Here is a 14,383-nt window from a genome sequence, read left to right as displayed (position 1 = left end):
AACAAGAGTTCATAACATGATGGCACTGAAATGAGCTGAAAATACAGAAGTGGGTCATCATTCTAAGCCAGACTCACTGATCTAGATCCTGAACAACAAAGCAGGGCACATGGGCTCAGCTGAAATAGTGCTCTTCTATTTAATTGGCTGGTCTAAAGTTCATTTGTTGTTACCATTACCGCAAGCATCTTACCCTTGTTGTTCAGCTCCTCCTCATCGTCACTGAAGGTAGCATCTGTGTTGTCATAGCAACCATCCTCCTTATCAAGTACATGATTATCCATCTCCAAAGGAACAGATTCCTCCATTTTTACTACAAAACGTAGAGGGAAAAATAAAATGCAACACTTTTAGCAAAATTTCACAACACTAACTTGTTGAGATCATAACTTCATTCATTCTTTTTCTTTATGGCTTAGTCCCTTTATTAATCTGGGGTCGCCACAGCGGAATGATCCACCAACTTATCCAGCATACATTTTACGCAGTGGATACCCTCCTAGCTGCAATGAGATTATAACTCGTTATATATTATTGTAATTGTGGCTATATTTTATATCTACATGGCACACTTAACTAGTGGCTCTAAACCAGTAGAAGGCTTCAGCATGGGGCTGGGCGATTTGGCCTAAAACCAAAATCTCTATTAATTGATTATTTAAGACATTTTAACTTGATTGCGATTAATGAAGTATTATTTTATTGATTTATTTGATGTTTCTGCCCTCATACTTCACTGACAAGTTTTGTACAGTAAATATGCTTACATATTACAAGTGAGAGATTTCTGAATGTAGGATGCATTACTTGATTTTAAAATAAGTAAACATGCACTATTTATTATCTATGATTATTTACTGAACATCAATGCAGAACAACTGAAATGAAAAACACACATTGCCTAAACTCACTCACATTGCCACTCTCTGCGCCACCCAGCCTGGTCACCGATACCAAACTGACTAATCCCAAAACTTGTGCTTTGTGTCGTTGAGATGTGTAGTTACATTTTTTTGAGAGGTGTGCGGGTATGTGAAGGCTGCGCCGAATCGTAATAGTGTGCTTGGCAAAAGTATAATATCAGAATAATATAATAAGTGTAAATCATAATATAATAAGGATTAATTAGCCTTTGACCGAGCGGGGTCATGTGACTCCACACACTATAAGGAAAGTAATTTTAAAAAGGGACCTGGAAAAATGATTGATTATAGGTTTTGAGTGTCGATTTCGATTATTTTTTTGATGAATCGTCCAGCCCTACTTCAGCATAGATTCTAACATAAAGCAAGATGACTTAAATTATTTTAAATAAATCATAATATGCATTTTCATAACATTTTCTCAACTTGCACATTTTCTATTTAAAGAATGTCAATTAGTGGTGTGCTTTGTAATTTTTTTGTAAATTCAATGTTGATATAATGTTTAATTCTACTAGTCACAAATGTGCCTGAAATAATTGTTAGCAATCTTTAAAAATGTAAGCTTTATAAAAAAAACTGGTAACACTGCAATAAGGTTGTATTAGTTATTTTATGCTGATGTGTGTTTAATGTATAAAATATTTAATGATCTTGGACCACCACCTCTCAAACAATGCGTAATTGTTTGCAAGGACAATAAGACAGACTAGTTCATCGGTTAGAGGTGATCGTTCAGTTAAAAGACAATCAGTTTTTTCAGTCAGAGCAGGAAAGATTGAATAAAATACCAGTGCATATTAGAGCGAGTACAACTTTTAATAGTTTTAAAACTGTCCATAAGATTTAATTTCATTTTATTGATTATGAAGTATTGTATGTATTGTACTTTAAGTGTTTATTGTACTATTTCTTATTTCTAATATTGTTAAACTTGTTACAACTTCCTGCCCAAAGACTACAGATGTAAATTAGCTTTATAGCTAACTCTTTCACAACATGTCAAGTTGTAAATTTTCCCTGTATAAATAAATATAATAAATAATAAAAAAAAAAACTTAGATCATGCTAGTAAATACACTTACAAGTATTAACTTATGAACCCTTATTGTAAAGTGTGACCAAAATGTTAATGTCAAACTGAAATCATATCAAATATTTATTTTTTAAATTCAGAATAATAAATATACCTGGAATATATGACGGAATTAGACTAGGACAGTTTTTAGATTTTAGAAAAAAAAAAAAAATCAATACAATAATAAAAAAAATATCAACTTTATTGTAATGAAACTAAATATTTCTAGTTAACCTTAAAAATATGTTGTTTTGTTAATAAAATGTCAAACTCATTATTAAAAGAGTTTCTTTTAAGAAGCCTTCTACAAACATTTTCGACTGCATGCTAATACAATACACTGCTGGTATGAAACAATAAACATATTACACTATCATTATTGTCTAGTATGGAAACCATTTCAGCTTATCTTCAATCACAGCAAACTGAAAAGCATGCCAGAATGTGTGTTTTGTATAACACTTCTGGTGGATTGATTTGGATTTTATGTTTCACTGAAACAGTGATGTGCAGGTCTGACCTTCTGTGGGCGGTGAGGGGGAACTGCAGAACTCAGGGAAACGTTCTCTCAACATAGACCGCAGCTCACGGTCCAGTTTAGGGTTGTCAAACAGAGGTGCTAGATGACTGAGAGAGCAAGAGCAATTCAGGATAATCATATAGAAAGTCTCTCTACCAGCAGGGACACACGACTGCTGTTCGTGATAGAGTGTGTGTTATACTCACGCCAGAACTCTCTTCTCCATGATGAAGTTGAGAGAGTTGAAGACGCCCTGTCGCACTTGACCCTCAAGAGGTGGGAAAAAGTGTGGGATGATCTGAATGAGAATATGAGAGCAGGTGAGACTTTAAAACAATAGCTGCTATTCATAACACACTTTGAATTAGGTTACTTATTTCTGAGTCAAACAAAATATACAGTAGAAAAGAATGTAGGGTGTAACTTTTTTGACAGGACTAGACTGGCCCTGTGACTTCTGTGATGTGGAAAATGTGGGTGGAATCAAGTCGTAAAAACAGAATTAGCTGTTTAATGTGAAATGTGTTTCTCAAAGTAGTAATCATAATTACAACATTAATCAATTATATTTACACATGCACATATGCACACACACAAACACACACCGGTTCTTTCCTAAATGAAAGAATAAAACTTAATTTTACACTTTTAACTTTTATTTTGTTAAAATCTATTAAATGTTATTAAGTATGATTTCTGACTTATCAAAATTATTGTAAACATTACAATTTAAAAAATAGGAAAAGATATTCAGGAAAATTTTGCAAAATTATTCAGAATTTTGGGAAAACAGATTTAATTTACTAATTTACTAAATGTATTATTAAAAATCAAATGCTGTATCTGCTCACATTATTTAAAGGTGCAGTAGGTCATTGTCTTCAGAAAATGGTTTTGTTGTGCTGGTTAAAAGTCTCTTCACATTCTGATAGTACTGGCTAAAATAAATGATCTAAATGTATTATATGTATTTTTATATTCTGGGCGAGGCATAACACTAAAAAAATGTTCATCCAATTAAAATCATTGGGCAGACAAATAACTCAAATATTACAGGTAACTCAAACTGTCATCTAATTTAAATGTGTATTTCTGCGCAGCCTGTACACGCAGACAGATTCGACATTTGCATGTGCACTTGAAGTATGGATCTGCAACTGACAGAGTAAGTGACATGAAGCAAACTAAGCATCAACCTGAACTTCTTTCTGAGAGACCAACGTAGGCTGGTATCCATGAAGAAAAAGATGGTTTTTTAAAAGGCTTCTGCCAAAAATGTGGAATCAGAACTTTTTAAATCCTGAGTCAATATCGGAATTACTTTTGCACGCTGGAGGGAAATAACGTTATGCAATTCAAAACAACGGCCATGGCTGAAGTATTCCCTTTAGACAGGTGTGTTTTTAAACTATTTCAGTTAGACAAGGCGTATGTAGATTGTGTTCTTTTTTTATGAATGGATCTTATGAATCGGTAACGGAAAGATTAACTTTTTTCCAAGTTTCATGGAGTACATTTTTGGCATCGATAATATATTTAAATATATGTTTATGTCTATTTAAATTTAAATAGACATAAGCATTCATTAAATTCTTCAAGTATAAAAGGAGATAAACAATCGATGTTCAAGGATCAGCGAGCAAAATTGAAAATGAAGTCATTTGTTGTCTTGGCAGTGTAAATGTAATGTAAAACCATGACTGCGTTTCTGTTTTTAGCACTCCTTTTTTTCTGACCTGATTTTTATTTAATTGAATAACAAAACTTAAATAGTGCTTCACTATTTAAATAGTAAATAGTGCTTTTCCGCTTAACCAGCTTTACTGACGTAAAGTTAGATTTTTATTCGCACATTAGTTTATTTTTGAACAGTGACAACCTGTGACACGCTCCAACTCTAATGTTACATTGAATTTTGGGTCTGAAATAGCGTGACTTCATGACTGTAAACAATGTTGTATCATATAGTCATTGTCTGATTATATGATTTCATTATTTAGATTTTGCAAACTTCTTCAAAAATACTTTTCTGAAATAATAATATTCAGGAGAAAGTCCAAATGTGCAGGTATAAAATGCCAGTTTTGGGGAAATATAATTCCTGCACCCGCTGGCCTGTCAACAACTACTCTGCACAGAGTAAGTGTCTCCATAGTGTTTTCGAACTGGTGAATGACATGATCTAGTGTTATATAAGGTTGTCTATTGTCATCTATTCGGTGCGCGTTCATGACTTAAGAAAGCGTGGCATTGGATGGCAGGGAAGAGACATAAATTAAAAAATTATGCTAACGTTAGCATGCTGGCAGATCAACTACTGTACTTTTAATGAACATGTGCTGAAGATGAAATAAGAAAACAAAACTGCACTTTAATTAACTAACGCTAACAAAGACAATAAATATATATGTAAAAAATTAACTGCTCATTGTTAGTTAACCAAAAAAAAGTGAAAATAAATGAAAGTTTGAACATGCATGGATGAATTCTGCACCGTTTGGACATAAAAAAAGCTACTGCTCAATTTTGGTGATCTTATTTTTGTGGTCATTGCCCACAGTAATGTGAGTGAAATTAACAAGCTCTTAGAAGCTGTAAAAAGTGAAAATGAGTTTCTCACCCGACACATGAAGTCCAGTAGTGTGGCTGTAATGGCAGGATGTGGCTTCATGGAGTGATGCATCACCAAAATGGCTGGCTCTGAAAAAAAACAGAAATAGATAGAGAAAGAAAGAAAGAAAGATAATCTAATTAAGAATCTGGATTGAGGCTAAACAGGTGGTTTATTCTTGTCCATTTTGGAAGTCAAAGCTAAATGACAAGGACTTCCTTGCTCTCTTACCAATGTTCATTATGCTGTCTTTCTCTGGGTTGAAGAAGAGCCAATCATAGAACAAGGCCAGTTTGGCATTTGATGCAGCAACATTAGACTGCATGGAAAGATGTGATTGATGTTCAGCATTAATATGAACTCCAAACATAGAGAAAAAACATGTGCTTTCTAGCGATTCTGGAGTAGTTGCGGGTGTCATATTTTCAAAATTGCTTTTAACAGCCTCCTACCGTGCAGGTTGTCAGAAGCCAGCCAATGATGGCCCAGCGTGGCAAAATATCTGAGCTCAGTACTTCATTAGATGGATGAACCACACCGCATATATAACGAATGAGGTCACAGCGCAGTGATTGGCTCTCAGCTGTGGACAGATACTGCCGCTGAAACCAGTCCTGATATCGCTTCTGCTGACCAAACCTAACCTGCAAACACAGAAAGCAAGAGCGTTTGATATACAAGTCACAATTATTAATGTGTCAGTTTTTTTTGTGTGCATTTTTACCCGTGAGGTCATGAACAGCAGCTTGGTCTCCATGTCAGGGGTGAGTCGACAGGCCAGAAACTTTCGTGAGGTTCTAGAGGTAAGGAGCTGCAATATACCTAAAAGAAAAAAAAAAAAGTATTTGTTTAATATTTCAATATTTAATAATTGTGTGTATTCCATCTATGAATTGCACTCTTGCACACCTGTGAACTGTGGGCTGAGGGTTTGAGGACTGTGCAGCAGGTCTCGCCACACCAACTCCATCTCAGGAATACGAGCCACATTTTGTAAGAGTCTGACCAGATCCCTCCCGATGATAAAACACTCCATGAACTATAAAAAAAAAAAAAAAAAAAAAAAAAAAAAAAAAAACAACAACACTTGAACACTTTAAACATACAAAACGTCTGTATAAACTAAACATAAACATTTACTAAGACTGGGTGATTAATCGAAAAAAAAAAAAAATAATGATCGGAATCGACATTCAGAACCTATAATCGATCAAAGTTTCTTTTTAGGTAAATTTTTTCCATTACTTTCCCTACCGTGTGTTGATTAACGTGACCCCACTTTGTTTACACTTCACATCGCACACCACTCGCTGTGACTGACACCGATACTGACCTCTCAAAAACATGTAACTACACATCACGACATGACACATGGCGCAAGCTCTGTGATTGGTCAGTTTGGTAGCGTTGATGAGTGTGGGCAGCGCAGGGAGGGCAAAAAATAAATAAATGAAAGTATTATTCACTAATCATATTCATGTTAAAGTGTTCAATTAATGGAAATTTTTATTTTAGGCCAAATCGCCAGCTCTAATGTTTACGTATACATTTGATATGGAGTAGATGGAACAGGACTGGCTTCTGATAAAACTGGTTATTATAAATTAATTTGATCAAAAGTGAAAGATACTAGTTATAATTGATTTCAATTTAAAATAAATCCTTGTTTATTTATACAATAACTTTTATATGTAAAAGAATAAAAAAGCAATAATTTCCAAAAAAATATTACGCAAGAATCATTTTCAACACTAATACGAAATGTTCTAGATTGTTTCATAGAGTATTTTTAGAGAGTTTGATTTTTGAAGGATCATATGATGCTGAAGACTGAAGAAATGATAAAAATAAGAATTAAAAAATAAATTTAAAAAGGACAATAAAGAGTTTGATATCAGTAATACTTCACAAAAGCATTGCATTTTTTGATCAAATAACTTTACTAATATAGTGCTCAGCATAATTGAGTACACCCCATTTGAAAAATGAATATTTTTATCAATTTTTCAGTGAATATAGGTAATATATATATTAGTGCATTTAAACAAAACAGATTTATTAAACTGACATATTTATTAAAATAATTTTAGTCATAGAACATCTTTAGAAAGGGAAAGAATCCATTTAAATTCATTGCAAAAAGAAAATTACGAACTACATTTCAACTAAATTGTATATATTTTTTGTTTCTCTTGATTTTTGCCATTTAAAAAAAAATCATATTTTTCCCTAACATAAATTTGGGTGTACTAATTTGTTAATCATTATTGTAAGTTATTTAGTTAGATAAGCTCCAGATTTGGCTTCAGTATTGACTAAACTAATGTATATGCACAAATATGATATTGTAAAGCATCCATTAGAAAATATAAATTTAAATGTGCGATCTGTGAGGGGTGTTATATATGCTGAACAGTGTATACTTTGGTAGGGGAAACAGGAATAGACTGAGCCAGATTATGAGGTGGTCTAGCAGGTTAATTGTTGAATCACAGTTGAGTATTGAAACCCTTTATAGTAGGTGGCTTTTATGGATTGCCCAGAACATTTGTAGCTGTAGCTTTCAAACTGTTTGAAAAGTTTAACCTAGGTTTCAGATGCTTTTTTAGTAAGCAAAATGTTACAGGAATAGCTTTAGAGCATCATCAATTGTTGCTCTGAATAAACTGTAATATTATAAAAAGTTGATATGTCTTGATATGTCATTTAATGTAATTTTTGTATAAGCGTATGTGTATATGTGATTTGATTGTATCAAATGCCAAACTGCTGCTGCTGCAAAAAAATCTACCTATGGGTACCAGTAAAACAAGTCAACTGAACTAATTTGAAATGATAAAGGACTTCAAACTTTTGAAGAGAGCTTAAAGTATTTTATTTGTTAACTTGCATATCATGTTTTCATTGAAATAGCTTTAATTCTCAAGGTGTACACTGAAATGATTCCTTGGATTTACACAATTTAAGGTAAGGTCAATTTAAATGGGCTGAATTTAAACAAACAAATTAAATTTAATAACGTTCAACTTCATTTGTTTGTTTAAATTCAGCCCATATAGTTTGCAAAAACTTACCTTAAAAAATTTAGTAAATCCAATGAACCATTTTTTTGTCAGTGTACTTTATTTTTCCAGTCAAAGTGGTTCTGCTGCCTATACAGTTTCCCTGATATTCAGCACAGACCAAAATGTATATTAGCATTTTACAGCCTTCAATCTGCTCACTGTTTGATGTAGAATATTAGGGAGAATTTAGAACATATTTTCCAACAAAATGGATGAAAATAAATACGTGGCTGTTTACTTAATTATCGTAATGATTGCACGAAGCACTAGGGCGCAAAAAGACCAAGAACATTTACATAAGATTTGCAAGGTCAATTTCGATTCAATGTTGTCTTTAAATCTGTTGAATAATTGCTGGCAGCCTAATTTAATCACAGCTGGTTCAAGCCCAAGTCACAAGCTAAATCCCAAGTGTTCTCTTGGGAAGTGCTGACCCAGATAAAGACATCACAATCCTGCTTTAGTGCCCTTGAGCAAGACACTTCACCTCAGCCAGCTCCAGAGGGAGAGTTCTCCAAATTAGTCGACAATGAAAAAACTATTTATATTTCTTTTTTTATATTTTAATTCAGGCCCTTTCTTTTATCTTTTACTAGATATGGTGAATTTGAAAATGTTGGTAATCAAGTATTGGATCATGGCTCAAAGCATGTGTGCAGATAGTCAAAAATCCATGTCAATGAGTGCAAATCTTGGCCAGTTTTTCTCCACTATCTTGTTTAACCATGTAAAATCAGACAAATTAAATATGTCATGAGCTAAGTCACTTCAGACCACTAATGCTTATCTTGAAATGATTCTAACAACTAAAACAGTTGCAATGTTTCAACTTCTTTTTGGTTTAGTTTGCTATCATAAGGTTACATTAATAAACAAACCATACTTTATTTCTGTGCACTAGTAAACTGTCCTCCTATTGGTCCGAGTTGCCCTGTTCATGTTCACTGGCTTATTGGTGCTTTCTCTGTAGCTGCCACAGTCTTTTTTACTATTTTGAGGATGAATAGTCTTTGTGAGTATTTTATATGTTTTGTATAAATTATATGTTTTCTTCAGGTTATCCAAGGCAGGGATTCTGTAGATTTCACCAAGTTAAATTTAAAGAGCCCATATTATACATGAAATAGGGTCATATCTTGGTTGTAAGGGTCTCCAACAACAGTCTAATATGCATGCAAAGTCAAAAAACACTTTCATGGTCTTATAATCTGCATTTATTTTTACCTAATTATCCCAGCGACTCCTGTATGAATCGTCCAGTGATTCATTTGTTCCCAAACCCCTCCTTAGCGCGAAGCTAATCTGCGCTGATTGGACCGATGACAGTCTGTCACGATTGGTCGACTGCCTTCAGTCAGAGAATGAAATGCCCAATAGCTAATCAGCAATATTAAAGTAATCACAGTTCATACACGCTCCATAGTGTAGGCATGGATTTTAGCTGCCACACACACACACACACACCTCTGGACGACAACGCTCCCGCTTCCGCCCGCACCCGCCAGGTTTTAGCCTGAACCCGACCGCTCCCGCTTATATTTAGAATTTCTTGTCCCGGTGCCCGAACCGCCCCGTTTTCTGCCCGCCGCACCCGATCCCGCTAAAGAGCGGGGGAGAAATAACCGAAAATCACCCAGCTAAACAGTCCAGAGACAGCCAGACAGAGCTCTCTCTCTCTTTCTCTCTCATATGCGCGCACTAACACATACACACAAGCGCCAAGCAGACACACAGGCAGGCAAAGCTCTGTCTCATTCGCATGGCAATATCCACGATATTGCTAGACAGCCCGCTCCCGTCCCAAATTAAACCTGTTACCGACCGCTCCCGCGATTGATTCGGAAATTTATTCCCGCGCCGCAGAAATCTGGCGCGGGGACAGCCGCGGGAATGCAGACCTCTACCACGGAGCTCTGTAAACAAACAGCACGCGTCGCGTTTTTAACGTGACTTTGCACGCGATAAGAGAATATAGCCAGTTAACCTGATACAGTACACTCGGTTACAAGTAACAAATCACAACTAAATACATTTGCAAGCTAGAGTCAACGAGGCAACTTTAATCGCATGTACTTACATTTGAGAAATGGAGGAAGAAACTCATCCTGACGTCCATTAGTAAGTTAATCTTTACTGATCCTTACTTTAACAAACGCAGATGAAGTATTCTTTGTAGCCTGTAGTTTCCAGAAGTTTTCAACTGCTTGGTTATAATGCTGAGGTTTCATCTCTGGGTAGAGAATCGATAATGTCCATCTGCAGTGTGACTTCAATCGACCGGCATGTTTGTGTGCGTGTTTGTGGGTGTGTGTGTCTGGGTTTCTGCATCAGAGGGCGGGGCCTCAGGTTTGAAATCTCCCGGGTTTGCGCGTGCACGTGAATAACTTGGTTTCGTTCGTACGTCATGGCGAAACACCTAATGACTCGGTATCAAGGCGACTCGTTTGAAGCACTATGAGTCGACTCTTTTATAGATGAATCAACCGTTTTAAACACTGTATTCTTACAGATTTAAGCCTTAGCTGGATACTTCACTTCACTTAGAGCTGTGTTACACACTACATGGAGGGGAATTTTCAAAAACCCATAATATGGGCTCTTTAAGACTTTTAAAGACATTAAGACCATTGTGAATAAAATTGAAGGATTTGTTTTTTAATACCCACGTTACAAAAGATTTTCACTTGCCCTATAAAATAATGATTAAAAATTATTACATTTAATAACACAATAAAAATGATTTTGTTTGAATATTTATAATTACTTTTCAAATATATCCATTCACAAACCCAATAACCCTTACCAAGAATAGAAGAAAAAATAGCTGTCAATTACTTTTCTTCACACTAATAAAAATTTAATAATAACAAATTTCCATCAGGTCAGTATCCTCAGTAGTAAATACATGAAGAACTTTTGAGCAAATGTTACTGTAAATGCTATTTTTAAATACAAAGTTTAAGTTTTATTGAGATTAATTGTTGGTGATTGTATGGGTGTTAATGGCCAGATTCGGTAGCTATACATGAACAAATGAAAATTAAGACCTGTTTAAAAAGATTTAAGACCTACAACACAACATTTTAGTACATTTAAGATTTTTCAAGGCCTAATATTTAGCTTTTGATATTTAAGACATTAAGACTTTTTAAGACCCTGCGGACACCCTGCAAGAATTCTTTTTGAGGAGCACAACAAACATTAATGCTTTTCACACATTGCTTTCCTAATATTAACTCAACATTAGGCCCACACTGAATCTGTGCACAGGGAAAACCACTGATTTTTTAAGCCATCAAGTTTGCCCTTAGCCCAGTAAGTGTGTGTAAATATTTATTCATTCAGTTTTTATATTAAAATCAGTAATTTCATTGCATAATATGCATGTTAATATGATTTAAGTTTAATACGGTTTATGAAGAAAAACTTCTGTCTTTTAGTGGACATATTATATAAGACTTTGTTTACCAAAGAAGTGGTTTTAATGGGACCTGCATTGTTAGACAAAAGTAAGACTAAATCTTAAACAAAAGTAACAAAAAATTAGGGTTGGACGATTTGGCCTAAAATCAAAATCTTGATTAATTGAACATTTTAACCTGATTATAATTAATGAATGATTATTTTATTGATTTAATTTATGTTTTTGCTAGTTGTTCACTGACAAGTTTTGTACAGTTAATATGCTCACATATGACAAGTGAGAGATTTTAATGAAGGGTGCTTTACTTGATTTTAAAATAACTGAAGGAGATTTAAAATAATTTACCATCTATGATTATTTATTGAACATCAACAATAAACAACTGAAATTAAAACACACTTTGCCTAAAACCAACTGTCATTTTTTTCTTATAAAAGTGAAAATAAATAAGTAGCACTTTTGGAAACAAAATACATTTAATTAAATGTTTTTCATATTAAAAGTAGAAAATAAGCAGTATCTCTTGTATATAAAATAACTCTTGTATATCCTGTAAATATTATTTTAAATAGTGCATTTCTTGAATCTTCTGTAAACAAATATTTTCATGTAAATATTAATTTTATTGTAATGGAAAATATGCTGTCTCACGGCATCTCTGGCGCAGCTTCCAATCATCGTCAATGTAGTGCAAACATGTGACGTTTTGAGAGGTGTGCAGGTATGTTACTGTGCAAAGGTACTTTGCCAGACCATACCCGTGCATTTGACGTAAAAGTATAAATCAGCCTTAACAGAGCGGGGCCACATGGGAAAGTAATTGAAATATTTACCTGGAAAAATTAACAAATTATAGGTTCTGAATGTTGATTTCGATTACTTTTCGATTATTCGCCCAGCCCTACAAAAACAATACTTTTTTTTTTTTGGATTTATGTGCTAAGTTTTAGTTACTATACATTGAAAATCCTTTTGCATTAATCTGAGATTTAGAACAAAAATCTGTGCAGAAATAGCATAACAATTTCTGCAGATTCTGTCTGGCCCAGCTTATTATACATCCCCAAATCCGAAAAAGTTGGGACAAATTGAAAAAAAAAAAAATCTTGATTATTTCTAAATGTACTTTGACTTGTATTTCGTTGCAGACAATACAACAAACATTATTTATTGTGTTCCTCATGCTTTTTATTGTTTTTCCCCAAAATAATATACAAATAAACATGCATTCCTTTTTCTGATTTGGGTTTGTATATTATAAAATAAAAAAGGATAGGTTAAATAAATCACTTAAATTTTTCAGACTGATGATTTTGTTGTACATCAGAGTGTGCCTGCTGTTCGGAAATGCCAAAATTGACTGAACTATGTGAAAAAAATCATCAGATACCAAAACAAAATGATCAAAACAAGCCATGTGTGAAAACACCCTAAAAAGCTTTTGCTACTTGCTAAATATGCATGAACTATAAATAAGATGACAGAAGGAATGTAAGAGATTGTGCATTTGTTTCAGAAAAGAGTAATCTTGGTATTATTTAGAAAATTGCTCATTAAATATGATGCAGTAGGCTTTATTGCATAAACTCATTCACACAGATAATTAATTAAAAATGATCCTATAAGTGCATTTTATTTATTTAAAAGAAACAGAGAATATGGGCACATTGTTTTAAGACATCACTGTACTCACCCTCTCTCGGAGCAGCCCGATGCAGAAGTCCACCTCTCTTTGTCTGAGGGGCAGCAGGCTTGTCGTACCATGGTCCACTATGAGCCGCAGGTACGTGTACAAAGACATGGCCACTAACATCCCGCTCTTCAGCACCCACTCCCTGTCCATCACACAGACACATTCACCAGACTGAATAATAAGCTCACACTGGTCGATTTGCATGGACGTAGTTTACTCCTACAGTGCAGCAGTCACATTACATGCAGTTTGACTCAACTTCTCACCTCTGGTCCACTAAGATGTCCAACACATTCTCTGCCAACCACAGGTTTTTGCTGGAAATGTCTCCCCCTGCAGAGTGACGTAGGTTAGACACACAAACACACACACACACACACATTTAGGAATACGTTGTAAGTATATAGCATGATTGGCAGTTGTGTGTGAACGTACCAGCGATCTGTTTCATGAGCGTCATGAGGACTCCATCTGCTCCAATGACTCCACTCTTCACCAGTTCTCTAACCAACCACACCAGCTGCCCACACATAGAAGACAAATGTTATTATGCTGTTTAGGATGTTGCATTTCATGCAGTGTCCAATGAAGCGGTTTCGTGAATGTAAAAGTTTTACAGATCAAAGTACACAATTTAAAAAAGTTACCAACTCCCAAAAGTAGTTTTGAACTGCCTAAAACAATAAATTAGTAATTCAATAGTATATGGAATATTTGGGGGACATGTCCCTTATTTTTTTTTTTTAAACAAAAGATCAATTCCTCTCCCGTATTTTGTTATCAGACAGTTCATGATCATGTTATGCTGAGGTTTTCTTGAAGAAACATATATAAATGCAGAATGATTTAAAATTCAAAAAGAGTCTCTACATGACATTCACGTTTCCATGACAATCAGTTACTCATGACTAAGTCAGTCATGCCCTACCTTGCACCTGTGCTTTATTCACTGTTAATAGATATTGGAGATGGAGATGAGTTCAAATCTGCAAAAAGTTCTTAACTACTTATATATAAATAAGTCAAGAAACATAGAGTGGCATGTGGTCTGAATTACTTAAAAAATTAT

At 34.4% G+C, this 14,383-nt stretch overlaps 1 protein-coding gene across 2 annotated transcripts in view; it reads right to left on the bottom strand.

Moving 5' to 3' along the window:
• The window catches only part of ints3 (integrator complex subunit 3), a 33,769-nt gene that overhangs the window by 14,063 nt on the left and 5,323 nt on the right, over positions 1-14,383 (bottom strand). For both annotated transcript variants that reach the window (XR_015516011.2, NM_001044932.1), the window contains exons 5-15: positions 13,750-13,834; positions 13,581-13,647; positions 13,315-13,456; positions 6,042-6,171; positions 5,857-5,954; positions 5,585-5,776; positions 5,364-5,451; positions 5,142-5,221; positions 2,728-2,819; positions 2,522-2,628; positions 194-313 (exon numbers count right to left, since the gene is read on the bottom strand). Coding sequence is in view for 1 of the 2 variants with exons in the window: in NM_001044932.1 (NP_001038397.1) it covers positions 194-313; positions 2,522-2,628; positions 2,728-2,819; positions 5,142-5,221; positions 5,364-5,451; positions 5,585-5,776; positions 5,857-5,954; positions 6,042-6,171; positions 13,315-13,456; positions 13,581-13,647; positions 13,750-13,834 (1,201 nt within the window). In the remaining variant the exon portion in view is untranslated. The remainder of the gene's footprint in view (positions 1-193; positions 314-2,521; positions 2,629-2,727; positions 2,820-5,141; positions 5,222-5,363; positions 5,452-5,584; positions 5,777-5,856; positions 5,955-6,041; positions 6,172-13,314; positions 13,457-13,580; positions 13,648-13,749; positions 13,835-14,383) is intronic.

The sequence above is a fragment of the Danio rerio genome, chromosome 19 (assembly GCF_052040795.2).
Source record: "Danio rerio strain M-AB ecotype USA chromosome 19, GRCz13ab, whole genome shotgun sequence".
Classification (NCBI taxonomy): Eukaryota; Metazoa; Chordata; class Actinopteri; order Cypriniformes; family Danionidae; genus Danio; species Danio rerio.
This window is presented reverse-complemented; position numbering and strand designations above follow the sequence as displayed.